This window comes from Ptychodera flava, chromosome 1, assembly GCF_041260155.1.
Source record: "Ptychodera flava strain L36383 chromosome 1, AS_Pfla_20210202, whole genome shotgun sequence".
Classification (NCBI taxonomy): domain Eukaryota; kingdom Metazoa; phylum Hemichordata; class Enteropneusta; family Ptychoderidae; genus Ptychodera; species Ptychodera flava.
This window is the reverse complement of record NC_091928.1, coordinates 52,221,342-52,246,856: the sequence shown is the minus strand read 5'-3', so window position 1 is coordinate 52,246,856 and position 25,515 is coordinate 52,221,342. Positions and strand designations below refer to the sequence as shown.

At 36.9% G+C, this 25,515-nt stretch overlaps 1 protein-coding gene across 1 annotated transcript; it reads right to left on the bottom strand.

Annotated features, from left to right (window-relative positions):
- Positions 1 to 10,965: 10,965 nt before the first annotated feature.
- Positions 10,966 to 14,577, bottom strand: LOC139145653 (putative methyltransferase DDB_G0268948). The gene is made up of 3 exons (XM_070716938.1): positions 14,452 to 14,577; positions 13,313 to 13,473; positions 10,966 to 11,203 (listed from the first exon to the last, which is right to left on the bottom strand). Exons 1-3 carry the CDS (start codon positions 14,575 to 14,577, stop codon positions 10,966 to 10,968), a joined length of 525 nt encoding a protein of 174 aa, XP_070573039.1.
- Positions 14,578 to 25,515: the final 10,938 nt, after the last annotated feature.

Here is a 25,515-nt window from a genome sequence, read left to right as displayed (position 1 = left end):
TGGAATGACACTTTGTCGCATAGAGTGGATATCTCAAACGGCTACAAATATCGTGTTTCAATAGGTTGCACCCGCAACTCATTTGCGCATGTTTACTCATGCAGTATTGTATATCTGCGCAAACAACACCCACCTCTTTAATGTGCCAGTGTATAATCAAGTAGTTCCAAATGCTATTTGGTAACATACGATTTACAAGAATTGCAGTGAGGCCAGTAACAATAAGTATATTGTTAATGGAAATCGACGCTTCTTTTTAAGCCGATTTGGATGGTTTCTTTTAAATTGCGGCAAAAATAGTAACTCAACGTAGCAAGTATCTAGTATTGTCTGTGATGACGCACCATAGTCTCCATTATTCACGTGTGGACAGTTTGTAAAATCTAGACTCCAATTTATCACTAACAATGTATCTACGGGAGGTTTTGCTGGTTCGTGATAAAAGAAAATTACCTAAAAGACCAGTCGCCGCCTCTGTAGCTTTACAAAAACAATCCGAGGTACCATAGCTTCTTTTCTCCAGCCAAATGCGTTAATACGCGGAAATTCGCAACCTAGATTGACTGAAGTTTAAATTGGCACATAAATGCATTTAAAAAATTGCCAGATTTGACAAGATTTGAAATGCTTTGCCTGCATGATAGTAAAGTCATTTTTCACAGAAGAGAAGTATTTCTTTAAGTCTGCCAGTTGCCTGTCAACTCGTACTGTAAACTTTATATGTTAAAAATAATACCACATTCTGATCTTTATCCGAAAACGTTGAATTATCTGATGATACATCTGCATTTGTGACTAGCAAAATTTAGTTTTAATTTATTTTATTTCGAATGAAAATCAGTTTTCTGTCCATGATCCGACCTGAAAGAGGTCCCAAAATACAGACAGGGTGAATATGAATTAGAAGAAACACATCATACAAAGGCGAAGAAGGCTATTTTCTTTTAGCATGCCTGGCCTCGAAGTAATGTTTCCTGACATTTTATAGGCCAAGCTCCCTGGATCAAAAAATGAGGACTGCATGGTTTGATTGGAAGGATAACTGGGAATATATTTTAATAACCTATCTGTGAAACCCTGTGATTGTGCAGGTACAAGGAAGCTGGTGCATGCTAATATAAAACCTGACATGCAAATGTGCATGTTGGCAAAAGATTTATTTCGACCCCCGCTCTTCCACGATGATCAAGAAACCATGAGCGTAACAGCAGACACTGTCGTTACAATTTATCAATTCATCAATAGAGCTAATTACATCATTGAAAACGAGTTTCTATAAAGACCGATTTTGTGCTATATTTTACCTCACCCTGGACATTTTCAAGTCCGTTTCTCAAATAAGTAGCCTCGTTACACTTATACCATTGGGGTGGCTACATCTTACACATTGAATATTATTTACCAACATGGCAAGTGCTAATGTTTCAGATATCTAAGAACACTTTTGTAAGTAAGGTCAGCAATAAACGTATAGGCGAAGAGACCAAAGGAATGTATTGCAACAAGAAATTGGAATAACCGTGATATTTTCATTTAAGTGTTACGCTCATAGACGATCTGTCAGTCTTACTGTGTTTTCGTCTGTCTGTCTGTGTCAGCTGTGGGTTGCTCTATTGAATCCAGAGATGAAAAATAAATCATATATACAATAAGATCATAAAATTAGCCAAAGATATAAAATCCTCTCTGTGTTATCCTATTGTGTAGATAGAATTAAGAACTGTTGCGCTTGATAAGAGTGCAGGTGGATCACCGAGTTACTGCGGTTTTTTAATTGACTTTTAAAGTAATACTACTGAAACCAGTGACAGATCGTACCACGTCGCATCATAGTAACCATGGATATTAAGCTTAGGACTTTTCTATTTATACCATGCAATCATTGAAGATATACCCTAGCTACGTGTTGCAAATGCGTATAATGCTTAAGTTGTGGATAATAACGGTCATGGAATAGACAGGAGTATTCTCCTGGTAGATCTGCATTCGAATTCAAACCAACTTTTTCATCATCTTTTTTTCTGTTCGTCGGTGACTTTAACATAAAGAATGGCGCGGTGGATTTCAGCGTCTTGATCGCCATCTAGATCCCTTTCACGAAAGTCACGGATGATTGAACAAGTTGACTTAGCTGTAGAGCTTTCCTCTTCTACCTCCAAGGTTTTAAGTATTACTAATGCCACGACAGATTCATCAGAAATGGGCAGCAGATGAAACTTGGAAACAGAGTTTCTTAATTGCGAAGTTTTGTGTCTTAGTGAAATATCCGACTACGTGTTTTGCATTTTCTAGATTCTTCAGTGATGGGTAGAATGCACAGGGTTTGTCATCGGAGGGATCTGACCATTCGGGGGTTTTTTTCAGCTGGGATCAAAGTGACACCTATACTCATTTACTCACAAAGAAGTACTGAGTATACAGGAAACAACAATAAATCTAACTTTGATCAGAGCATACGACTTCAGCTTGTGCTTGTCACCATGGGATTATGTTTATAAAGGTAAACAATGAAAGTGTTAACCCTAGACCATAATGCTTTAGCTATAAAAAATATGCATCTTTTGCTGACAGTCATCAACACTGGCTAAAGGTTTACCAAAATAGCGAGATAATAACAAGTTTCTTTACAGAGTTTGTTGTGTAAATGGGATGGAATAAGTATGGCTATAAAACGCCATGGTGAACGTACATGCATGTCGCTGATTAAGTAATGTACTCAAATTGTCACGAAGAATAAATCATATTTTTGTTGACCACGTCACGTTTATCATGAACAAATTTACTCAAGCCAGAATAGACTGATATGTCACAGATTTTCAACGTTGTTCCAATTGCTTGTGACTTAAGTGTAGTAGCCAAAATGAGAACAGCAAATTTTGAGAGCCAGAAAGTATTTATAACTTAGGACAGTAAGTCCATCTTGTTTTAACGTATCAAAGGTAACGATATTCAATATTCTCTGAAAGCCTTGATATTTGCCGATATCAAAATCATGTATTTTGATCGTCAATTTGAATGGAATCTTTAAAAAACTAGGGGTTTCCTTTCCCTTATCACACGCTGCGGTGTTTCCCATTGAATTTTGCGGCTGGTTATTGGGTTCTAGGACAGTTACCACCCAGACAAATAGCCCTCTGGACAATCACCACCAGACATTTACCCCCCCCCCCTTTCCCGGCTAATTACCACCAACCATTTACCACCGAGACATTTACCCCAAAGACATTTACCACCCGGATATTTACCCCAACACTATTTATAACGACAATATTGCTTTGTAGAAAATGATGTCAAATGGGAAAGGGTGAAAAAAGGTTCCCGAACAATCGCGAAGACTGCGTTTGCATCTTTTCCAGTTCTGTCACCTGCTGGGTGCCTCATTATCTACCTTTTGCTACGTCTGGCAAGTGTTACCATATATTCCGATTTTTACCCTTTCTAATTTTTACTCTATGTAAATTAGGGAAGCGAACCCGGACGCCCGAAACTAAAGACCCTCTCTCTAACCACAACGCCACGCTGAGTTGTCTGTGGCTGCCAGTTGAAATGTTAATTTTGCACTTGACACTGTATGTCTAACCACGCTTTATATTATAAATATTACTATAAACACTGGGCAAAATGCTTGATATACGTTCAGTATATTTACGTATATTGACGTATATGAAACAATATTAATCGCATACGTATACGTTTATCTTTGTATATGGAACATTCTAATACGTTGATATGCGTAGCGTATATATATGCAGATCATGAGCATATGTGATGCAGATCTTTGCACACCAAGTGTAATCAGTGTAGTTTTGCATTTTATTTGTATACGTATGCAGAATCTGTATATATGGATATATTGCTGTATATCAACCATTTTGTCAAGTGAAATGAATAATAATAATAATTATATCTTAAGAAACGCACGACACATCAAAATGCGACGGGCAGGGCATGGTAATATAATGAAAAATGGTGACCCTTAAAATAGATTAAGAAGAACGCTTTAAAAAGGTGTGTCTTTAAATCGCGTTTATGAATGACATTAAAATAACTATATGGTGTTAACGGACCTAAATGTTGCCTCTATACGAATCATTTTATTGCCTTATCCTAAGCTAACCTTACACTAGTCAACTAATAATATGTCTCTTTTTCCATTTTTGTCTTTTTATTAGTCAAAACCGGGTTGCGTCGAAAGTTACATCGTTTCATGTTTTACGGTTAGAATGAGTGTTAAATGTTTCGTAAAATATTTACTAATTCCTTCATCACTAACATATACAATACACTCCATAAGGCTGTTTGAATCATAGACAGTGAAACTGTTAGAAATAAAGATAAGGAATCAGACATCCTTGAAAATAAATTGTTAAGAGAGGGGTGATTGTCCAGGTGGTAAATACCTTGTGTGGCATGTGTCCAAGTGGTAAGTGCCCGGTCATCTTGGTAAATAGTCGGGGGGGGGGGGGTAAATGGTATTTGGCAAATGTCCAAGGACTAAATTTCCGGCGGTAATTGTCCTGTTACCTGTTATTGACCGGATTTTAACACACTTTAACAGTCCATCGCAAAAACATCGGACACCTTAAAGAAATCCGGGGCACAATTGTCAGGTTCATTTTGCTTTTAATGGTTAGTGTTAATTTAGACTTGAAACACAGCAGTGTTTGTACAGGAAAATGTGAAAACAGCTTTTTCGAAGTCGCGTTACCTTATGAAAACAATAATTATACGTTACAAATCACAGAAGTTGCCAATAGCATACTATAAAGTGGTGAGGAGCTCAGCTGGTTGAATAGAACTCATTGTTTGGAAGGGTCCAATACACTATGGCACGACGTATCCAGTGTGACCACTGAATGTCATCGTCTAGTCTTTTCAAAGACCAAGTAAAGGAAACCAATGTCTGGCAAGATTTGTCCTTTTTTAAACAAAACACACTCCTACTCATCGTTCTACAAGGTACCATTCATTTGCCTCTTTAGGGTAGAATGAGTCCCGAAATGAAAGACTCAAATTTTGCTCAAACTTTCCTCAATGAAACTTTTAACCATTACCGACTCAAGAATAAAAAGGTGTCGTCGTTCAAATTTTGGTATTGGAGAAGCAAATTAACATTAAGTGATAAGTGACCGCCATCCCCATGTCAAGTTTACGGGAAAACTAAAATGTTCGATTTTAAAAAAAGCTATGAAGGTGACATTTTTCTGACTCCAAGAACTGAAAATGAGTCCCCACAAGCAGTGGATCAGAAGGTCAGAAAAGAACCGTAAAAATTGACAGAGTCCGACTGTCTGTCCCGAGGTGCACTCTACCTTAAAGTAGCATTGTCGTCTTGACTTGCCGTTCATCTCAATGACGTGGAGGCTGTGACGTTCAGATGACAACACTGGTATTTTGGCTTATTAGATTCAACTTCGATAAACACTTTGATCGTATTCGAACTTATCATTTGTGTGCTAATATCATAGGTTCTTTGCAAATTACAACAAATACGTTAGAACCTAATCGTACCTGTTTTTAATCGACCGATTTCACCATTGTAGACACATACACTACTGTAGGCTGATAACATACTAAGCTAACGCATGAAGTTGTATGTGTACGTGTTTCGCGCCTTGTTTCTTGAAGGATGTTAAAACACAAAGTATCTAACGCGCCAACACTCAAAGCACAGCAGAAAAGACATGCAACCATTGTCTACATCATGAGGGAAGGAGTAGCTTGAGTTATAGTTCCCGAAAGGCTTTGTATTAATAATGTTCGAACAAATGTGACGCTTTATCTGTGACCAATATTTGTACAAACGTAAGCGTCAACAATATAGATTTTTCACAATGCTTTCGCATTTACTTTGTTTACTTTATGGTTGTCTTTTTATTATACTTGAAATAAAGCCGGTATTACAAATTACCAAAATGTACTTTACACTTCCATTAATAAATTATTATCGAAGATAACATCACAAATTAATTGCCGAAGAAATGTCGACAATATTTCATGACAACATATCTGTAAAATTATTCGTATGTTAAAATGCTGGTAACTGTATAATTTTGAGGTTTTTCTTACGACTTTTTTAGTTTTTAATCTGAACTGCAGTTTATTTCTTGTTCTGGTCCCTAGAGATCAAATACACAGTATTCCGTTTGTCAAATCAGCCTGTACATGTGTATACTCCGTTGTTATTTTTGACGAATTAATTTACGTCCAGAATCAAATTCAAGGTAAACAATAATAGTGCACTTTAATCGTACACCCATGTGTTGACAGGCTAAATGGTCTTGGAAGTTGCAAGAGAACTTCGAAATGACATACAAAGCAAACACTAGTGAAAAGGTAATCCAAAGTTACAACTACTGCCCTGCAATAGCAACCACAAATTAATTATTAACTTAACATTTTCGTTCATTATATTTGCAAAATTAAATTCGTCAAATGAACTTGATGTCTCAGCAATGCATATCTAAACTGTGTTTTCTCTGGACCAGGCCAACACAGAAAACAATTCACAAAATACGACTGGTGTGCACAAAATAGATTTTAACTTTGAAAAAATATAGTCACCTTAAACATGGTGGTCTGATCCCCTACACGTTTTTGGCAGAAACATACTAGTTTATCCCAGTGCAGCCTAAATTTCACCTTTTATAAACAATGGCAATAATTGATATAGTTAATGTAGATTACAGACATAATAAAACTTCTCAACTTAACATGTAATTCTAACGTATGCCGAGTTTCCGCGACCATCCATGTTTGACAGAGAAAAGAATGTTCTTTTACAATGTGCCAGTCCTGTACAAAGTATAAATAATCTGCAGTGCGATAGACGATCATAATTTTCAAAGCTTTGATATTTGACTTAATAGTCCACTTCCTTAACTTTACAGCCAATTTGTGTAAGCACCAGGAAAATCTGACACGGTCTCGTTGAATTAAAAAAATATACACGTCACAATCAGTAAGTCGCACAGTAAATAGAGATCAATCTAAGTCACTTCAAAGTTTCGTCACAATGTTATTATTTTACGTTCTTGTCAGCAGACTTTAGAGACGTGTAGAAAGAAAGTGGACGCGACATCACACTGCAATCAGTTGACTAACTTTTAAACAGTTTAGAAATCGTTTTAGCTAGGAGCTGGATTTGCTTATACTTTTAAATGGACGTCATTAATTCATCAACAACAATTACACGCTAGACAATATAATAGAGAGTACCATATTTCTGAACTAAAGAGTGAGTAATTTTAATTTTCTAATAAATGAATCCTGACAAAGAAATTAATAAGATATAGACAGATAAAAAATCGAAATTTATTCACTCATTTTCGCTCTGAACTCGTAAAAAAAGTTGTGAACGGAGTTTAGTTAAATGTCATGATCCAAATGTGCTTAAATTCAAGACTTCAAAATAGCGACCGTGGTTTAAACTTCTGGCTTGCGTGACATACAGAGTGCGAAGAGGAACTCCCTCTTAAGAACTGTGTCTTCAGGTGTACTCTTAACGTCTAAAGTAGCCATGATACTGAAAGACAAGGATCGAGTATTGATAATATTGACTGTATAAGAATATGTTAGTACCTCACAGATCATCAAGAGTCAATTTATTCAGTATTTAATCTTTTGTATTCCAAAAATCAGTATATTGGATACAGATGCATTTAAGCCCTTATTGGTGTTTTCACACTTATAAGAAAAGTAAACGTTGACATTCTTATATTACATTACATTACAAGAGGAGACAAGTTTAAAGGTTTTCAGAGCAACGGCACTGAACTAGCTCTTATGACAACACGTTGTTTTCCGACAGAAAAACACGGAAGGTATGAAAGTTCAGAAATCATGCTAGGTTAATATAGATCTTCGTTGAGAGACAACACTTTCTTAAACTACCCTGTAACTTGACAAACAAGGTCCGTATGCTTTGTAACCATTGACTCTAACAACAATGGTACAAATATTGCAACTAACTCTACAGTTCTCTGAGGGAAAACCATCTACACATGAAGTGATCTACTTTACACTGATAGAAAGGATATAGTTTAAGGTATCAGCGCAAAGTTCTTTCATTGAAATCATGGCGGGAAATGAAAGCATGTTTTATCGAAAAAATGTCGTCGTGACTGAGTTTTGTCTTGAACCAGTGAAAGCAACTGGACTTAAACTAACATAAACCTTGTGCTTGATGTACTAGGAGGAGTGGTTTTCCAAGGGAGCTGGCAACAGGGAGTTAAAACTGTGATTGGCCTTAAAGGGATACAGTCCTCGGAACTACGTTCAAAGTCGTGTTGGACCCATACGACCAATGTAAAATCCAAGGTACGATAGTGATTGATGAAAGTTAAAACATGTCTGTCATAATCTACATTGTATAATTTAAATGTCGCAGCTATGATGATGAGGTGCATCTAGATATCGTGCACGAAATACATTGTAAACAAGAAACACGCACAAGTGCAGTTCCAACGACGTTTTCCCTTTAGCAGTTTTGAAGTGCGATTCATTTTGGCCCCAATTATTAATCTGAGCGGTAGATACTATCCGAATATCAGGAAATATGATTTTGAAGTTAGCAGATAAGATGTATAAAGAGAAACATCATGAAAAACAGCTGTTCCCTCTAAATCTCGCTTTAAAGATATTTCCATTTTGCAGACTGAGTGATGGAATTCTACCAAAGTCCCAGTTGCCGTTCATTATGAACAATTAGAGTGTCGATCGATCTCCCAAGCACACAATAGGGGAGCTTTGCGATTCTCGCATTTTGAATCTATTGTTGTATTGCATGGCTTCTGACTGACAATTCCTCCTTTGATTCTATGATATTGTACATGTAAGTCTTCAGCCTACCACCGAGGAGAGAATCTGTGACTACAGGGAATCGTACCACAACATTTCATTTACTTTTCTTGTGCATACAGCTATCCTATTCAGTTAAATATCCATCTTTGATAGTAATAGTTGCAAGTCTAAAACATTAAGACGATACAACTTGCTTCAAATAAAGATAAAGTATAGTAATGGGAATTTATGTCATTATACCTTTCTTGGAGTTCCTGTATCAGAGATTCTCTATAATCGTCATAGTTTTTGTAAATAACAACAAGCTTCTTGTGTAGCCCATCACATCAGCCACTGTTATGTCATCAGAATATTTCAGGGAATTGAACCTACAGTTCAAAGAGACAGTTCAAAACTATAATGAGATTTGGGACTCCTATGCAGGCATTGTTTTCTTGTCAGAATCGTATAATCATAAGACCATATTTCTCAGTTATACGCCATTCAAGTTCATAAAATTGTACTGTCACTACTGATAAGTCTCTTCACTTCAGCATTTCACGTGTCTATATCTATTTGCCCAATACTCAAACATTTGAAGTGACCCGCGGATGGCGTTATGTAGATTTCCATCTGACGTCACAGGCTAAAAGTGCATCAGGGTTCAAAAACGTAAATCGTCATATGCACTCAAACGTTAGGATTATTTTATCTTTACGTCAGAAATATTTGAAACACTTCTATTCATTGCTTCTATTAATTTGCTGAAGGATGATGCAAATAAGGTTGGGTGTACTTACCTACTGTTCTAAAATTTGTTATCAATTATTATTTAGTTATCTCTCAAAACCACTTAACTATGTTAACATTATAAATGATATTGAAACTTACTAATCCGTGACTTACTGCTTCAGGGCATGCGCAGTGTTGACATCAAACAAGATATGAACGTTCATTTCAATTTTGTCATCAGCATTTTTTTCTAAAATATCTGCTATCAAACTAATGCTGAAAATACTCATTAAAAGTCAGATTCAGCTAAGAAGTTACAGAAACTATGGTAAACTGTGTAGATATCCTTAACAGCATCATTCCGTGGGTAATTTGGGTGCAATATTAAAAGTGCATCAGTATTTGCATATTTTCTGTATGAGACATTGACAAACTGAATATACAACTTTATTCAGAATTTTGCTTATTTTGAGCAAATCATCAATGCAATACCATGAAGAGACGATGTCAGTCGTCTCCCAACCATGGTATTGCAAACTCTAAGACTGCTTACCTTTAATTGTCTCCATATGGCAGAGGCAGATCTCGAAAACGGGTGTTAATAACTCGAAAACGATCCATATCCCAGAAAGATTTATGACTTTCAATTACGACCTGAAAAAAATCAATATTAAAGCTTATCAGCTGAAGCTTTAACGCTGATTGGCTTATAGGCTGAAGATTGAACGCTGATTGGCTTATAGGCTGAAGATTAAACGCTGATTGTTTTTGATTGTTATGTTTTTGAGTGTTATGTTTTTTTCTATACTTTGCTTGATATCTACTATTGTGAACTTGTCTATAGAGCAAATGAAGCTATCACTGTCAAGTATTTTTAAAATTCAAAACATTAATTTTCCAAAATACAGCAATTGATTACCTAGAACAAATATTTGGCAATGACTCATTATCTTTTTTCCGTTAAACAGAAGAGTGTAATGTTATTGTGAAAATTTCAGATGCAATATTTTAAAGTTCATATTTACCTTAGAACGTTTCTGAGGCGCGTATAAATTTTCACTTTCAAGTTTGCAAATATTTTCGACAAGAGATTAATCTGCTTATCACAGAGTTTAATTCGGAATGGTCTAACGAGAACAAGAAACTTTTTCATATTATTTGGCTGTTTTTCATGATAGTCCTAAGTATAAAAACCAAGCATTTTTTCCATTTAAATGGGAAAGATATTTTATCTGCTCGCCTGTAAATTGTTCTGTAATATATTGCATTTACCTCGAGGGTATTAAAAGTCCAGTGGCAGTTGAAAATTTACTATAGTTTCGTTAATATACACAACAGGGTGCATTTTTCTATTGATCACTTAAACGATTGTCGGCTGCAGACTTATTTCATTAAAAAGTTTGATGGTCTTAATGCGAAAGCTGCAAATAAGTAGTAGTTTTTCTTGGTGCTTCAAGTTGTGCTACCTACTTCTTGAAAAATCCGTGAAATTCTTTCCGTCTTGTCTTCAAAACACAGCCGCATATCGTTGTGATTGTAGGTATAAACAGCTAAACACCCTCCAGGTCTCAGTACACGGTCAACTTCATTGTAAAATTTCTCTAAATCAGCAAACCAATGTATAGCAGAGGCGACTGTTACAAGATCCACGCTGTTTGGCTTGAATGGTAGTGATTCTGCAGCAGCGACCCTGAAAGAGTGGATCATATACAGAAATGCGCGCAAATTAATCCACTCGAAACTTCAATCAATTTAGTCTTTAATCTAAAGGAAAGGCATGTGCTTCAATTTTTACCGACGGTATCGGATTAAAATGGAAATTTAGTAGGCTGCATTCACAAACACCTCTGGAGGGATGGGGGGGAGTTCAAAATAAAGTTCTCAGATTTTTCAAACACCCCCTATCAAACATACAATGCATTCAAGAGCCCCCTTTCTGACTTGCTATAATTTTGAAGTCCCCCCCCCCCCGCCTCAAAGGAAGGCAAAATGGGGCCGATATAGCTACATCAAGTCATAATACATGGGAGTCTATAGGATAAACTATTAACGGCCCAATAGCTGTATCTTTTAGCATTATTTTGTGATTTTACTTGCAAACTAAAACAATTTCATGGGAATGTACTTATTTACATAATAAACTGTCAACAGGGACTGCATGTGCAATTTTAAGCAAGATAAATAATATACGTTTGCCCAAATATAAAATGGCGCCCTCATGCAAATAAAGCATGCAAATAAAGCAAAACACTGTACGTTGTTCATGTATGCATTGGAATCTTCACAGAAACAACAGAGTAGTAAAATATAATGCATAGTGCTGAATGTTTTCCACTCGCAAATCATATGCTTTCTTTGCAATAATACCAGTTTTTATAAATGGCAGGAAATCATAATAACGGTTGATATTTAAATTTACTTGTCCAATTTTTCAGTAGTAAAAGACTATAGAATTTAAAGAAAACCAGAGAAAATAGAAAGCCTCTTTCAAGTCAACAAATTTCAAGAGTTACAGCTACTGGGGTGTCAACATTTTTTACTATATCTCTTCATTTCCATATGTGTTTGATAATTCATGTAAATGTACTTTGCTTGAAGTGGAAGGTAAAATAGTTTATGTGTGTACAAAAAAATTGATTTTTGGATTGAATTGATAATGTAGATTCACTATAAATTGTAGTCTATGAGGAAACTACGAATATATTTTTACAAAGCAAAACTAGCTAAATCTGTGCTTTTATAAATGTTTGACAATTGATATAAATATACGTGATGAGAAAAGGGTGATTGAAAGAGCAGATGTGTATAACAAAAATGATATTGGAATTGCACCCAAGTGATTATTTGTAGATGTGAAAATGTATTCTATGAAAGTTCAAAGGTCAAATGAGAAATATTATGTCAATTAAGATATTATTGATATGGACTGTGGCACGCAGGGGGAGGGTCAATATTATTGCTCATGAAAATTTGGGAGGGACACTTCTTTTTCTTTCAGACGCTATTGAAGGGTTGTATGGAGGGACAGTGGTGCATGCATTTTTCCAGCTGAAGCCATTTTATTTGGACACATGTAGATTATCAACTCCCAAATTGTTATTTAAAATATTGCTTGGCCTGAAGCTTGCTATTGATGACACTGTGCACTATTTTAAATAGTTTGTATTCTATCAGAGTCCTCACAAATAATATGTACACACAGTGACATGAACGTTTTGACACTGATTTAGACACAATGTATTGTCAATGGGAGAATATTATCAAGTAAGTTATCTCCCAAATTGTTATTGAAAGGTAAGTTGAAACTTGTAGTCATTACGGAGGGAAGTTTAGAAAAATAGTAGTACACAAAAGAGGGGTCGGGTAAGTAGAAATCATAACAACCCGAATTTTTTTGCCTCAATTGGCTGCTTGGATCATCAACAAAGTATACCCAAAAACTTGCACCCGAAGAGCACGTCAAAAATGGAAATGGCAGAAAATGAAACTCCAAAAACGTATTTGGAAAGGAATTTGATATTATATTTAAATAAATTTTCATGTCCCCTATGTCAATCTTTTTGAGATCCCCCTGGCATGTTGTAGTTTTTTTCAACTCCCTTTGAAATCTCCTCCCCTAGAGGGGTTTGTAAAGCAGCCTTACTTCCTATAAAATCAGGATATTCTGTGCTACAAGTCGTGAAATCTTGTTAAATACGTCCGTCGATCGTCGAATCCATAACGAATGATATGAAATATGGACAAGTATTTCTCGTTAATGCATACAAAGACCTAACACTCGTTGATAACAGAGACTTACTGATAGCTCACATTCGGAAACTTTTCTATAGCTTTTGCTTCTGCAATTTGCGAAGGGCTGATGTCTGTACCAATGACTTCAGGAAAGCGATCAGCATGGAGACGTGTTCCCTCTCCTGTACCACAGGCTACATCCACGGCTAGTGTGTGTGGCGGTGCGAGCTAATAAATGGAAAGTTCAATTATTATATCAGTTATGATAGCATTCCTTTTCCTCAAAAATAAACACTCAAATGTGCCGATGTAGAACTATCAACTTGATCAACAGGTAAGTGACCCTTTTTATATTGAAGTTGTTCAATCTTGGAAGAGTTCAACAGAAATTTAGACAGAAAGATCCGTCGCTCAATGACGCTCTCTACGCTTCCCTCCTCTTAACAGGGGGAGCGTAGAGAGCGCACGTCATTCGAGCGACGGATTCTCCATTCTAAAAGCAATCATGCCACGATGTGTTATGCGGTATATGTTGATTTAATAATAAGTATACATAATATTCTACAGTGCCAACAGAAATAAAGTGTCAAGGTCTTCAGAATTCACTTAGAGGTGAAACTATAGTATTTTGAAAGAGTTTTGTAAAAATTTGTAATATGGAGACATGCTTTTCAGATAAGTGAAATAAAATGAAGCAATACGGTTTTCGATAGATATAAATAGAGAAAATCGAAATGTAGTAACACAAAGATCAAATCTACCCCTTTTGTATGCAGATAGATGCAAAATTTTGTTTAAATTTGTGGCTTTGCTGTGCCTATGAACATTTTCTGATGTTGATAATTCTCGGCTGCCCTATATACTTTCTCTCAAATATGTTTACTTCTAATTTGTCAGTGTAACTGAGCTAGCAACAAAACCTTATACGTCGTCTTACGCCCTCAAACAAACTTGAGATAACTGCACGCGAGATTTAAAGTATATTAACTGTTTGTACTTTGGGCATTGCATCATTTCATAAAATACAAATTCCCGTGTACCTTTTATTTACAAAACATCGGAGTGATGTTTGACAGACTTGGGAACTTATAATTGAATGCAATTCCTACATAAATTTATTGACAGGTATTTCAAGGTATATTTCAACAGAAAGTTGATGACACACAAAACGAAAATATTTGATTTACCTGATAAATGCTAACTTACCTTCTCTCCAAGGAAAGACATTATATTTTCATAGAGCACATTAGGATATTGTGGTCGATACTGTGAATAAAGTTTGGATATACTAGCTTTCTCAAACACATCTTCCTTCTCCACATAAGACGTCATCTTTCCCTTTCCTTTATTATATATTAGATCAACCTCACCAGCGATGAATTCCACAAAAATGCCCAGAGTTGTCTGAAAGAGCTGCAAGAATTCATTTTCTCGGTAACTCATATACAAAGAAATTGGTGACTTGTATGTGCGATTATTATGCAAAACTTATACAGACACGGAGACAATGGTATATCATCATTCGTAAGATTCAGCCTTATTTTTCGCAAAGCTACAATTCGAGAAAAATCACTGAATGGCCCTAAAAGATTGCTTTGGCACTCAGCCAATTTTATCCTAGTGAGTGAACTCGGGTGTATCATAACATACCCATGCACTGTTTCGACAATTAGATGCTAAAGCCATGCCATGGGCATTAGTGGTGGGGTCCAGACACTTCGCACCAAAACCAGGTCGTCCACATACAACTTCGTCCCTTTCGCCCCAAAAGCACCTAGTCTAAGGTATTACCTCGCCCCATTCCACTTTACCCCAGGTACCATCTCGTTCTGAACCACTTCGCCCCAAGAATACTGCTATTATATGACTATCAACGCGTCCTAGAACCACGATGCCACGATGTTTCACACCATTATTCTTACATAAAACCACAAACGGTATAAATGGAAACAAGAAAAACGAAAACTACTAAATGCCACAATTCAGGTGACTTGCACGGCATTGCGCGATGTCATTTTCTGTAATGTGTACGCTTTCAAAACTGAAGTCCTGGGATCAGGCGCCGTAAACTGATAAATTTCACTAATGTCGCAAAATCATAAAAAAACATGTTTTGAAGGCTGATATACCGATTTTACTTATTTTTGACCTCGACCTAAAATTTGTACGAGAAGTAGAGCTGTCCTACTGGCATATACGGAAAATATGCCCTCCCACTGCCCTCCAGTGTCTATGGTCTCGCCCACTCCCCATAACAATACAAGCTCCCCACTGCCCTCTCTCCACTACTAAAATTCCCCATTGCCCATAGATGCCCACATGGCAAACCAGATCAAGGTAAAACCGTGCGAGCAGTATACCTTGGAACATTGCCCCCGTGTACGTTATAGGCCAGCAATGCTAACTTTTGATGATTTTTTCGTAAATTTTATAGTGTATATCAACTGCAATTTCTTATTCTACTTTCAAAAGAATGTTGAAATACCCATTATTTAGCTTGTCAACTTAGCGTCTATATGTGTTGAATGCATTAATATTGTTTACATTTTACTTCTAGTCCGGACCAAAAGTCAATTGTCAACATTAACAATGCAGTTTACACACGTACGGGTTGAGTTGAGAAGCTGAACACTGTGTATGTCAACATGCCTGTGGGAGTAGAACAAGGAATTGCAGTTGAAATGGTGAAAAAATTGTCAAAATTTAGTAATACTAGCCCTTTAATCTCCCCCAAGTACTATCAACTAAGGCATTCCCCTTCCTCTACGTGTTTTCCGGTACCCACCGTCAAAATATTTTCCCCGCCCACTGCAAAAAAGTAAATTTCTTCCCCACCCACAGTATAGGTTTTTTCTCCCCGTCCGATGAGTTGTTTTAAAATTTGCCTGCCCTCTGAATAATCGCGCACGAACACCTTTTTGCACGAACAGCTTAGTTGAAGGCACCTGTGGGATGAAGATAGTTGATGAAAACTCCGATGGCATTGGTTGGTTATAGCGGCTGGAGATTGTTTTGGCCGAAGTGGCATTGTTTTAGGGGAGAAATGGTTTTTGGGCTACGTGATTCCTTAGGTGAAGAGGTTTTGGTCTGAGGTTGTTTTGGTGCAAAGTGTTTTGATGCGAAATAGTATGGAACGAGATGGTATGGTGCGAAGTGGTTTTACTATCTGGTGTATTGGAACCTATGGTGCGGCCTTTGATGTGAAGTATGGTGTACGGATATAGAATACACTGCAATACAACACATGCACCGTAGACAGCTGTACTGAATACAATAATTATCCATGCTATGACCTGTTTTGTATGTTTGCGGTAGATTGAGCGATAAAACGACGCCATTGCTGGCGACCGCTGGCTTTTCTTTGCGCGTTATAAGGGTGTTTCTACTCCAGAACCGCTGACAGTTTGTGCATACGGTATGAAATGCCTACTACTGGTGGTGACAGTGGAACAAAGTTTTCAGTCAGACAAGTACCAGCATTCTACAGAAGAATTTAGCCAGTTTCCTGGCTGTCTTTTTTAGTAAAGCATCATCAAGCTCACCTGCAGAGCATTACAGACTACATTGTTATACATCACCGCTTTGTGAATCAATAGGACAAACAAAATATACATGCATATTCATGACAAGTATGAAACTTATTCCCGCTTTAAATTTCTATCAGAATAAATCGCCATAAACTCACCAAGAATTTGTTATTCTCGTTACCACAAAACCGCTAGGTTCAGAAGATTCTAGACCCATAGTATATGCCTGCTCTGGCTGTAAGTAGTTTGACCAGCATGACATGACCTTGCTGAAAAGGACGGTGCTACCGAAGCACATACCGGAAGTATTCTCATATTTTGACGATCAGGGCACGTCCGCATGGTGAGACGAGTTTACCTATATGACACACGAGGGCACAGTGTTAGGCTATAAAAATGGAAAAAAAAGACGTCAAAACATGCACTATTGTCGATTTGAATGCCCTTGTCCTTAGCGTTCAGAATGGCATGATGGGCGATTCTGCGATTCTGTAAAGTATAAGTATAGATCTGCACTGCAAGGTCGCCGAGTAATGCCTGTAACACACCGCCTTATTTGGAGTAGCAAAGTCCGATCAAAACATAAATACGTTGCGACTTGGCAGCCTTTCCTTACCCGTGTAAATAAAAATCATTGCCATTGCAGCCGGCTGCTGGCACCTGGCATCACGTCTCTTCACGAAACTGAATATAGCATTCGACTCAGTTTCAGATTCAACAAAATTGACCATAGCTATTCATTTGTTGCCGTATTAGCGAAACATTTTGAAGCGCTTTTGCTAGGACTTATGACTCTTAGTAAAACATCCGTCGGTAATACATATGTTACAGTTCAATGTCATTCAGTTCACTTTAATCATTAGGTCTGCCATTGATTTGTACATGATTTTCAAATGAATTGCCAATTACGTGTATGCTCCGCTCAGCCGATATTGCCTGTTTCTCCCTTTTTAGAGTAATAGCCACGCTTTCTTTGTTATAAATATTAAACGTAATTAGATGGAACATAATTTCTGCTGTCTATGATTGACTTAGGCCTAGTAATTGTTATAGCAACACACTGAAATGTGTTCGGTGGTTTTTACATCGGGCCGCGCCCTGTGTATGAATTTAAATGAAATATATATTCTTAGTTATTTTCAATCCGAAACTAAATATGAATCTGAACCTGATTTAAGCATCGTGCCCTTAAAGGTTACCCCTGTATAAAAGAGAAAGTGTCCGTGACTGTGCGAAAAAATATGATAATAATTCGCAATATATTTCCATTCTTCAATCAAAGGGTATCTTTGCTAATATCTAAATAAGTCACTTGTTATCGCTTTTCTGAGTGAGGCCAGTATCAGACTTGTGTGCCCCAGGGGTCAGTACTTGGTCAAATGTTGTTCAGTATTTATGTAAATGATTTACTATGTGTTTGTTTAGATTCCCGATGTCTCTTGTATGCCGATGATGCCAAAATCGTCAGACCAGTTGAAACTATTTCAGATTGTTTAAACTGAACACGATTGGAACTATTTCGGGATAATTGGATGGTGAAGTAAGGTCGTTTTAACTTGCAAATGTAAGCTCATCTACTTTTCTTTTTAAGTTACACACTTGTGAGTTATTTATAATATTGCAACATTCAGCTATATGTCATCCAACAGTTTAAAGAAATTTGAAAAATATGAATATCCAATTATCCCAAGTTAGTTCCAATCGTATACTGAAAGAAGATGCTAATAGAGTCACCTTTTGGTGCCGATCATTGAAACTTTATTTAATTTTTTTTTAAATGTTTAGTGATTTCTTTTACCAACAAGATGGTTTTTAATCGCTTTTGACTATTGTGTATAAGAAACCATTCTTAACAGACTCAAATCTAAGTTTTTCAGGTCACATTTCTTTTACTGTAAATAAATCTTTCAAGATGTTTAGTTTTTTTTTTAAAAAATAAAAATTTTACTCAGGTTCAAACTCCTTTTACGTATCTTTATACTTCCCCATTATGGGGAGCTGTCTCGAGTGAGTATGGTTCTTTTGTGTGGAACCTTTGACAAAAAGCAGATATGGGAACACTTGAAAGTGTTCAACCTAAATTCATAAAATGTATGTGTTTCAAAGCACTTACTTCATATCATGCTGACAAATATGAAGCTCTGTACCATGTTTAAATTTAGACCTAAGAGCAATGTCGCTCTTATCTTGACACGTTTTTTACACAAGTGTGCAAGTGGGTTTTATAACCTACCCGATGTTTTATCAAAACTTTGCTTTAATGCACCTGGCAAAGTTTTGCGTACCTGTCCTACTTTAAGACCATCCCGTAGCCGTGTCAATATTTTTAAATTTTCTCCATCCAATCAACAGACGTATGAACAATTTTAATGAATTGGTTCGTAACAATCATAATATTGATATTTTAGTAACATGGATTCGTTAGAGATAGACATTAGAAATACTATTTTTGATGGCTGTTCTTGTTGTTTTGTTTGCTTTTGTAAATATATTTCTTTGTTTTGTTGTTTTTTGGTGTTGGCTTGTTCTCTTTTAGGCAGCGTTTCCTTACAGTTTTCTTTTGAGTTTTTTAGGAACCTGCAAATGGGACTTGATCCCTTAGGATTTCCGAATAAATAAATAAATAGACAAACAAACAGATGAAAAAATAAATCAATTCAGTTCAACCGAATCTATTCCGTTTTCGCAAGATCCATGACTGTCATCACAGAACATTAGAACATCACATTGCGGCCTTCATAAACTGATTCTGTTTCATTTACGACTAAGTTAACGCAATCCTGCTTTTATCGCCGTATGCACGAGGTTTTTGACAGAAATCTTCTTGAGGAAAATATCGCTCAGTTACACATTTGTAGTACCAGATCATCGTTCCTAAATTGTATGCCAGTGTAATTATCTAATATCACGTAAAATTCCTATTTAACAGAAGTTTTACCATGTACAACTAAATAGCATTCTTTCCATAACAATTCCATAAGAATTACACATTGGTCTGTGCATCTAAAATGAAATGCTAATTGTCTTCACGTTATTTGGATGATGCAAGATAAAGCTGATGACTTTACATCTAACGTTCCAAGCATGATAAGCTTTCAAAACAAAGGCTACTCCTTGACGTCAATCATTCAGCCAAATTACATTTTTCTCTTTGAAAACTGTCTTCGGACCATTCCTTTTTACTTCCCCCGTCTATATTACATATTCTAGTTACAATAAGTAGATACGACGCTTCACGTTAACGGCCGACATATCTGCATCGAGTTTTCACAAATGCATGTTTAACTTTTCAAAAAAGGGGTATGGATGTGACGCAAACTTTATTCGTTTTTAATAGGGAAAATACAAGTCACTGGTGAGCAAATCCATAATTTAAAGATGTTTTAAAGGACAACCCGGATTTGTAGTTTTTGTGTCGTGAAAGTAAAAAAGCATCTTTGAAAATGAGAAATTACATAGCTCCGTGAACTTTTTTGTTTACACATGAACATTTCCTCGGCATCACAATCTTTTCACGTATATTCACCTCTAATCTTATCATATCAATAACCAAATACGACATTTTTTTCTGTAGTTGTTTACTTTTAAACATTGATACTGGGGAGGGAAGTCCACGTAGACTGCATTAAAGTTACAATGCACCCCAGGGACAGACATTCAGACTCAATCTTTTTACAAAACTCTTTTGGTCTATCGCTTGAGGGGGCTCATTTTCATGCTCGTTGAGCAACTAAAAAAAGTACAACGCTATCCGAGCCGAGATCAGTGTACATAATTCGTCTCAGAGCATTCATCAATAATACCATCATGAGCACCATCCTTGAGTAAGCGATAATTGTGATCTTGCCCTTGCCATCGTGCATTATTATGCCATATCGGTGAATATAACTAATGTAACCCGTTTACACACTATACAGGAATATTCAAGTTTTGCTACAAGAGCAAAAGATGAGGTGATTATTTTCTGTTCGACTGTAATATTTCATAAATTTCAATTTTGGAATCGTTATCATTCAAGGCAAGTAAATCAGAAGGTTCAAGACCATATAGGTACAACAAACAAACAAACAAACAAACAAAACAACAACAACAAAAACAAAACACTGACACTGACAAGCTTACTTACGTGTCCAAAAATGTGTGTGCGGATTAAACACACTGGTGTTCACGTATAAGTGAATCGTTCGATGCATCAAACATTGTTAGCATGTGCATGGTAATGTATGTTATAAGACGTTTATTCGACATTAGGGTAACTTTTTTTATCGTCTCACAGGGGAAATAATGCAGACTACAAGGAACATATTGTACATGACCTTTGATGAATTACATAAATTTACACAAGTGTGCATTTACGCCAGAAACGGCTCCTGAGCACATTTCTATAAAGATTGTACATATAGACCTTAAAATAGTAAATATTGGCCAGTCTTCTCCCTCCAGCAGCTCCTGAAACCGTTTTTAGGGGGCAGCTATCAAGATATGGGAGTAACGTATGTGGCATTTTGAAGATTAAAAGGAGTTTGAGTTTCTTCTAAGATTAGTTTTTATAAATAGTAAATTAAGCTTTGCAGTTATGTTATCACAATTACAGCAACACGCTACACGTACGTTTCTGTGGTTGCTATTTATAACAATCATAAACCCTTAGGTCGTGTCAGCCGATCGCCGTTGCATATCTTCATGACGTCAGAAATTGACTTCGGGAAGAAAAGTCAGCATTTGATTTGTCATGAGCTTTTCTTTTGCTTTTTTGTTTAGTTGAGAGAGACTTGATCGAGACGTACTCACAAAACATAAACAATATTGTATGTACAAATTTTGAACAAAAAACCAACTTAAAATGTTCGCGGTAGGTCAATGAAGGTCAGCAGCGTAGACGTTTCTGTTGTCACCAACAGTATGTATTTTACCCTAACCCTTTGCCTTTATGAAAATGATTTCGATCAGAGACCTTACACGATTGTATCTTTGACCTTTGACCAGAGAAGTCTGAAAATAGGGTTTAAAGAACCTGTAAATCGTAAGATGGACTGTAGCTGAAAGCCCGTACCGGGATAGAAAATCGATTGTCACAAGATAGCCAGATCACTACACTTGTACCGAGATGAATCGCACAAGGATGCGCGCCTTCAAATTATTACTGACAGAACTGCTATAGCTATTGCTGTCCATCCCGTTACCATTTGTCCTCGCAGGCGAGAAGTTTTGCCTGACATTCAAGAATGTTTTCTTAATGATATCTTATGTGTCTGTAAACGCTTAAAGTTCGCTACCAAAATATGCCTTCTTCAGAGAATGGGACAAAGCAACAGACGACTTGAAGCGTTGTTTTCTTTTTTCGTTTTTAAAATACGTAATTGTAACTGATAAAGAGTTCGTAAACAAATTATGAAAAACCCTCAACAATAAACAACATTTCATGTTGTTCGTATATTTCCATTGGATGCCGCCAGCGGACTTTAAAATAGTTATCATGTATCACATCTATATACAAATGGTGACAGGATAAATTCATTCGTCTAAAAACAAAACACAGACAACATTTTGTTTAAAAGAAATTTTGCATAATACGATCATAGTTGAAAGCATACATTATTTTTCCGACCTATTACGAGAGACTTATTATTACTAGGGAGATTTAATAAAACAAGACTTTTCAAATGCGTGTAATTTTGTAATCAATATCAATCATATCTAGGATGTCCATGACAAATTTTGATTTTCTCTGCCATCGTGCGTTTTCACAAAGTCAGCTACTTCAGCTGAAGAAAATTACCGTGACTGATTATTTTGGCCTGCTCTTTATCAAAATGTCTTGTAAAATATTGCTGGTTACCTGAGCTCTTCACGAAAGCTTGAGATAATTAACGTGATTCGGATGATTCAAAAGAAACCATCATTCTATTGAACCACAGTATTGTGAACTCGTTCGACAAAGAAAACATTCGGGCAGATAGAGGAGCTGACACACAGGAGGCTGAGACAGGGAAGTAAACAATTCACTGAATCAAATCTATATTCGCCTATAAGGAAAACAATTTCAACGGACTTTAGATGAGATCCTTCGATGACGGGGGCTGAGCAATAGCGGGACTATATTCCAAAACGATGGTTTTTGAATATACCGTATTCATTACCTACATACAAAAGCTTAGTGTGTGAGGGCGGCACTGCATCACACAGAATAAACCTCAGTTTACCTACCCATATGATTAGGATCGCCAGGAAGGCGACGATAATGGTATTTTACAATGAGTATCGATTTCGACGCTTTAAGTGCTGATTGCGCCCTTTGCCGAGATTTCGACACAACGAACATCCCAATCACAAATCATCTGACATATTGTTAAAGAATCTGCCATATAGCATGTAATCACAAAGTTAAGGGGTCTACCAAGAACACGGAAGTCAACAAACATGGCTACAGAAGAGACACAGTTCCTCGAGAAAATCGATGAAAATTTTTTGGTCTGTAGCATCTGTTCAGAGCGATATAAAAACGCCAAAAATCTGCCGTGTCTGCACAGCTTCTGTGAAGAGTGTTTGAGACAACTGGTGAAGAAAACTGGGAAACTTGAGTGTCCAATATGTCGCCGTTCACACCTGGCAGGTGCAGCCAACGGAGCTATTCATCGAAAAAGCTGTTCCATGAGCAATTTTCGAGGGGAGGGGAAAAATTAATTTTGCGTGGGCAGGGGACACATTTTTAGGTTGCAGGGGAGAAAATTTTAGTTTTTTTGTCGGGCAGGGCTGAAATATCGGTTGATTGTCAGGGGACAGGGCTTCGCAAAAAACGAGGAGAGGGGAAGTTACTTTTTAAAACGGGGACAGGGGAATTTCAGCCATGGTGTTTCCGGGGATTGGGACACAGGGCAAGTACTATACCTTTTGAAGGCTGCCCAGACTACTAAGCCTATCTCGAATGACCCCTCACCTCACTGTATGTACTGCGCGTAACGGCCCGCTGCTATCTGTTATCAGATTGCTTTGCTAAATCTACAAGGGCGTATGTGAGGGGGCCGAACAAGGCTGAGAAAAGCAGTGAGGGTAAAAAAATACTTTCGCAGCTGGCCCCTATACTATACTGCATGTACATTGCCAATATATTACGGATGTACCCTAACTTGTGTTTCTGTCTGTGCTGCACCTGACGAGAAAAGTCAAACTTTAAGCTTTTCACATGTTTTTGAATTTATTTTCGACTTTTTATGTTGGCTGAACTTCAGCCTTATTTAATCATAGCAACAGTCTGTGTAAAAAGATTTTAGGATTTTAGGCACTATCGTTGTAAACCACACAGCTGATGAAATGAACGCAATGATATAATGAAGCAAAAATGAGCTGAATGTTTGGCGCAGGTTATTTGTCACCTTGTCTGCCTTATGCTCTGTGCTCTGATTACTCCCCATTGTTGGACCAGACGCAACTCTCTCCCAGTAAAAAGAAGCTCTCTCCCTATAAAAGTATATTAAGAGAGTGTACGTTGGCAGTGTTGAATCGAGTTAAACGATGATAGTGTCCTTATAGCGTTTCTTATGACATCTACATTAGGTTTAAAACAACAACAACACAACAGTTAGGCCTATGTTCGTTGAATTTTGATGGTCAACAACACAACTAATAAATATAAACAACAATACAAACATCAACAATCAGATCTCTGGGTCCCCTTAGGTGAAAGGCGAAAACAAAGATACACCAAAACTTGCAACACTAACAACAACTTTGTTTCAAAAGTCAATACACTTCATGCAAGATAGTCGAACGTGGCTAAAAACAACAGACAATCTCTCGTCACTCGAATTACGCAACTAAAACACCACAGAACTTAGGCTACAGAGAACAAACGAAGAAACAAACAACACATTTGTGTTCACAACAAAATATAGCCAATATATGTAAGAACACAAGCTATAAAAACAGCAATGTGCAAAAACTGGGAACACATAGAAAAGGACGAAACACTAAGGAAATTATTCCAAAAAACAACCGATCATCTCATACAAAAGAAATCCAAACATATGCGATACACTGATAAAGGCCAAAGTCCACTGAATTAGGAACAAGGCCGCAAACAAAAATACAAAAAACAATCCAAACACAATATTCGAGCTCCCTGCTAGACGAACAAGAGATCAACAACATCGACAAAATATAACATACGAAAGATCTATACCTATATTTATTGTCAGCTGAGAAAGATACCGATCTAGTTTCGAAACGTGGAGTCAAAGGGTCATGGTTGTACTACGCCCATGCATCTCTCGCCATGGACCTATTTTTTCAGTTTTCTCACGAACAGTCAAAATACAATATAGCCACAAAACACATTTAAGCCCATACAAGATAAGATAGGTGATGTGTGAAGCCACTTTCCTTTTATTACAAGCCTTTTAATAAGGAGGGCAAGTCTTTTTGTAGCATGCAAGAGGGGCTGTTCTCACGTTTTAGAATGCATTTTCTATTTTTCTGATTGGATGGCTATATGTAGGCCTACAGAGATGTTTGTAACTTGTAACTTTGTTAAAAATTTCCGACATATGGAGGTGTTAAACGAAATCTACTGATTATCAAAATGGCGTAAATTATGTCGTTCCTCACTTGTCATTCTAACTTCTTGTTGTCTGCCATGGTCTCTCCACACGTTGGAGTGGCCCCAGTTATTGCTATGCGTCGATCCGATGTTTTCCGAAAATTCTCGAAGACCAACAAGGCTTGCGGTACATCCGGGATAGCTGAT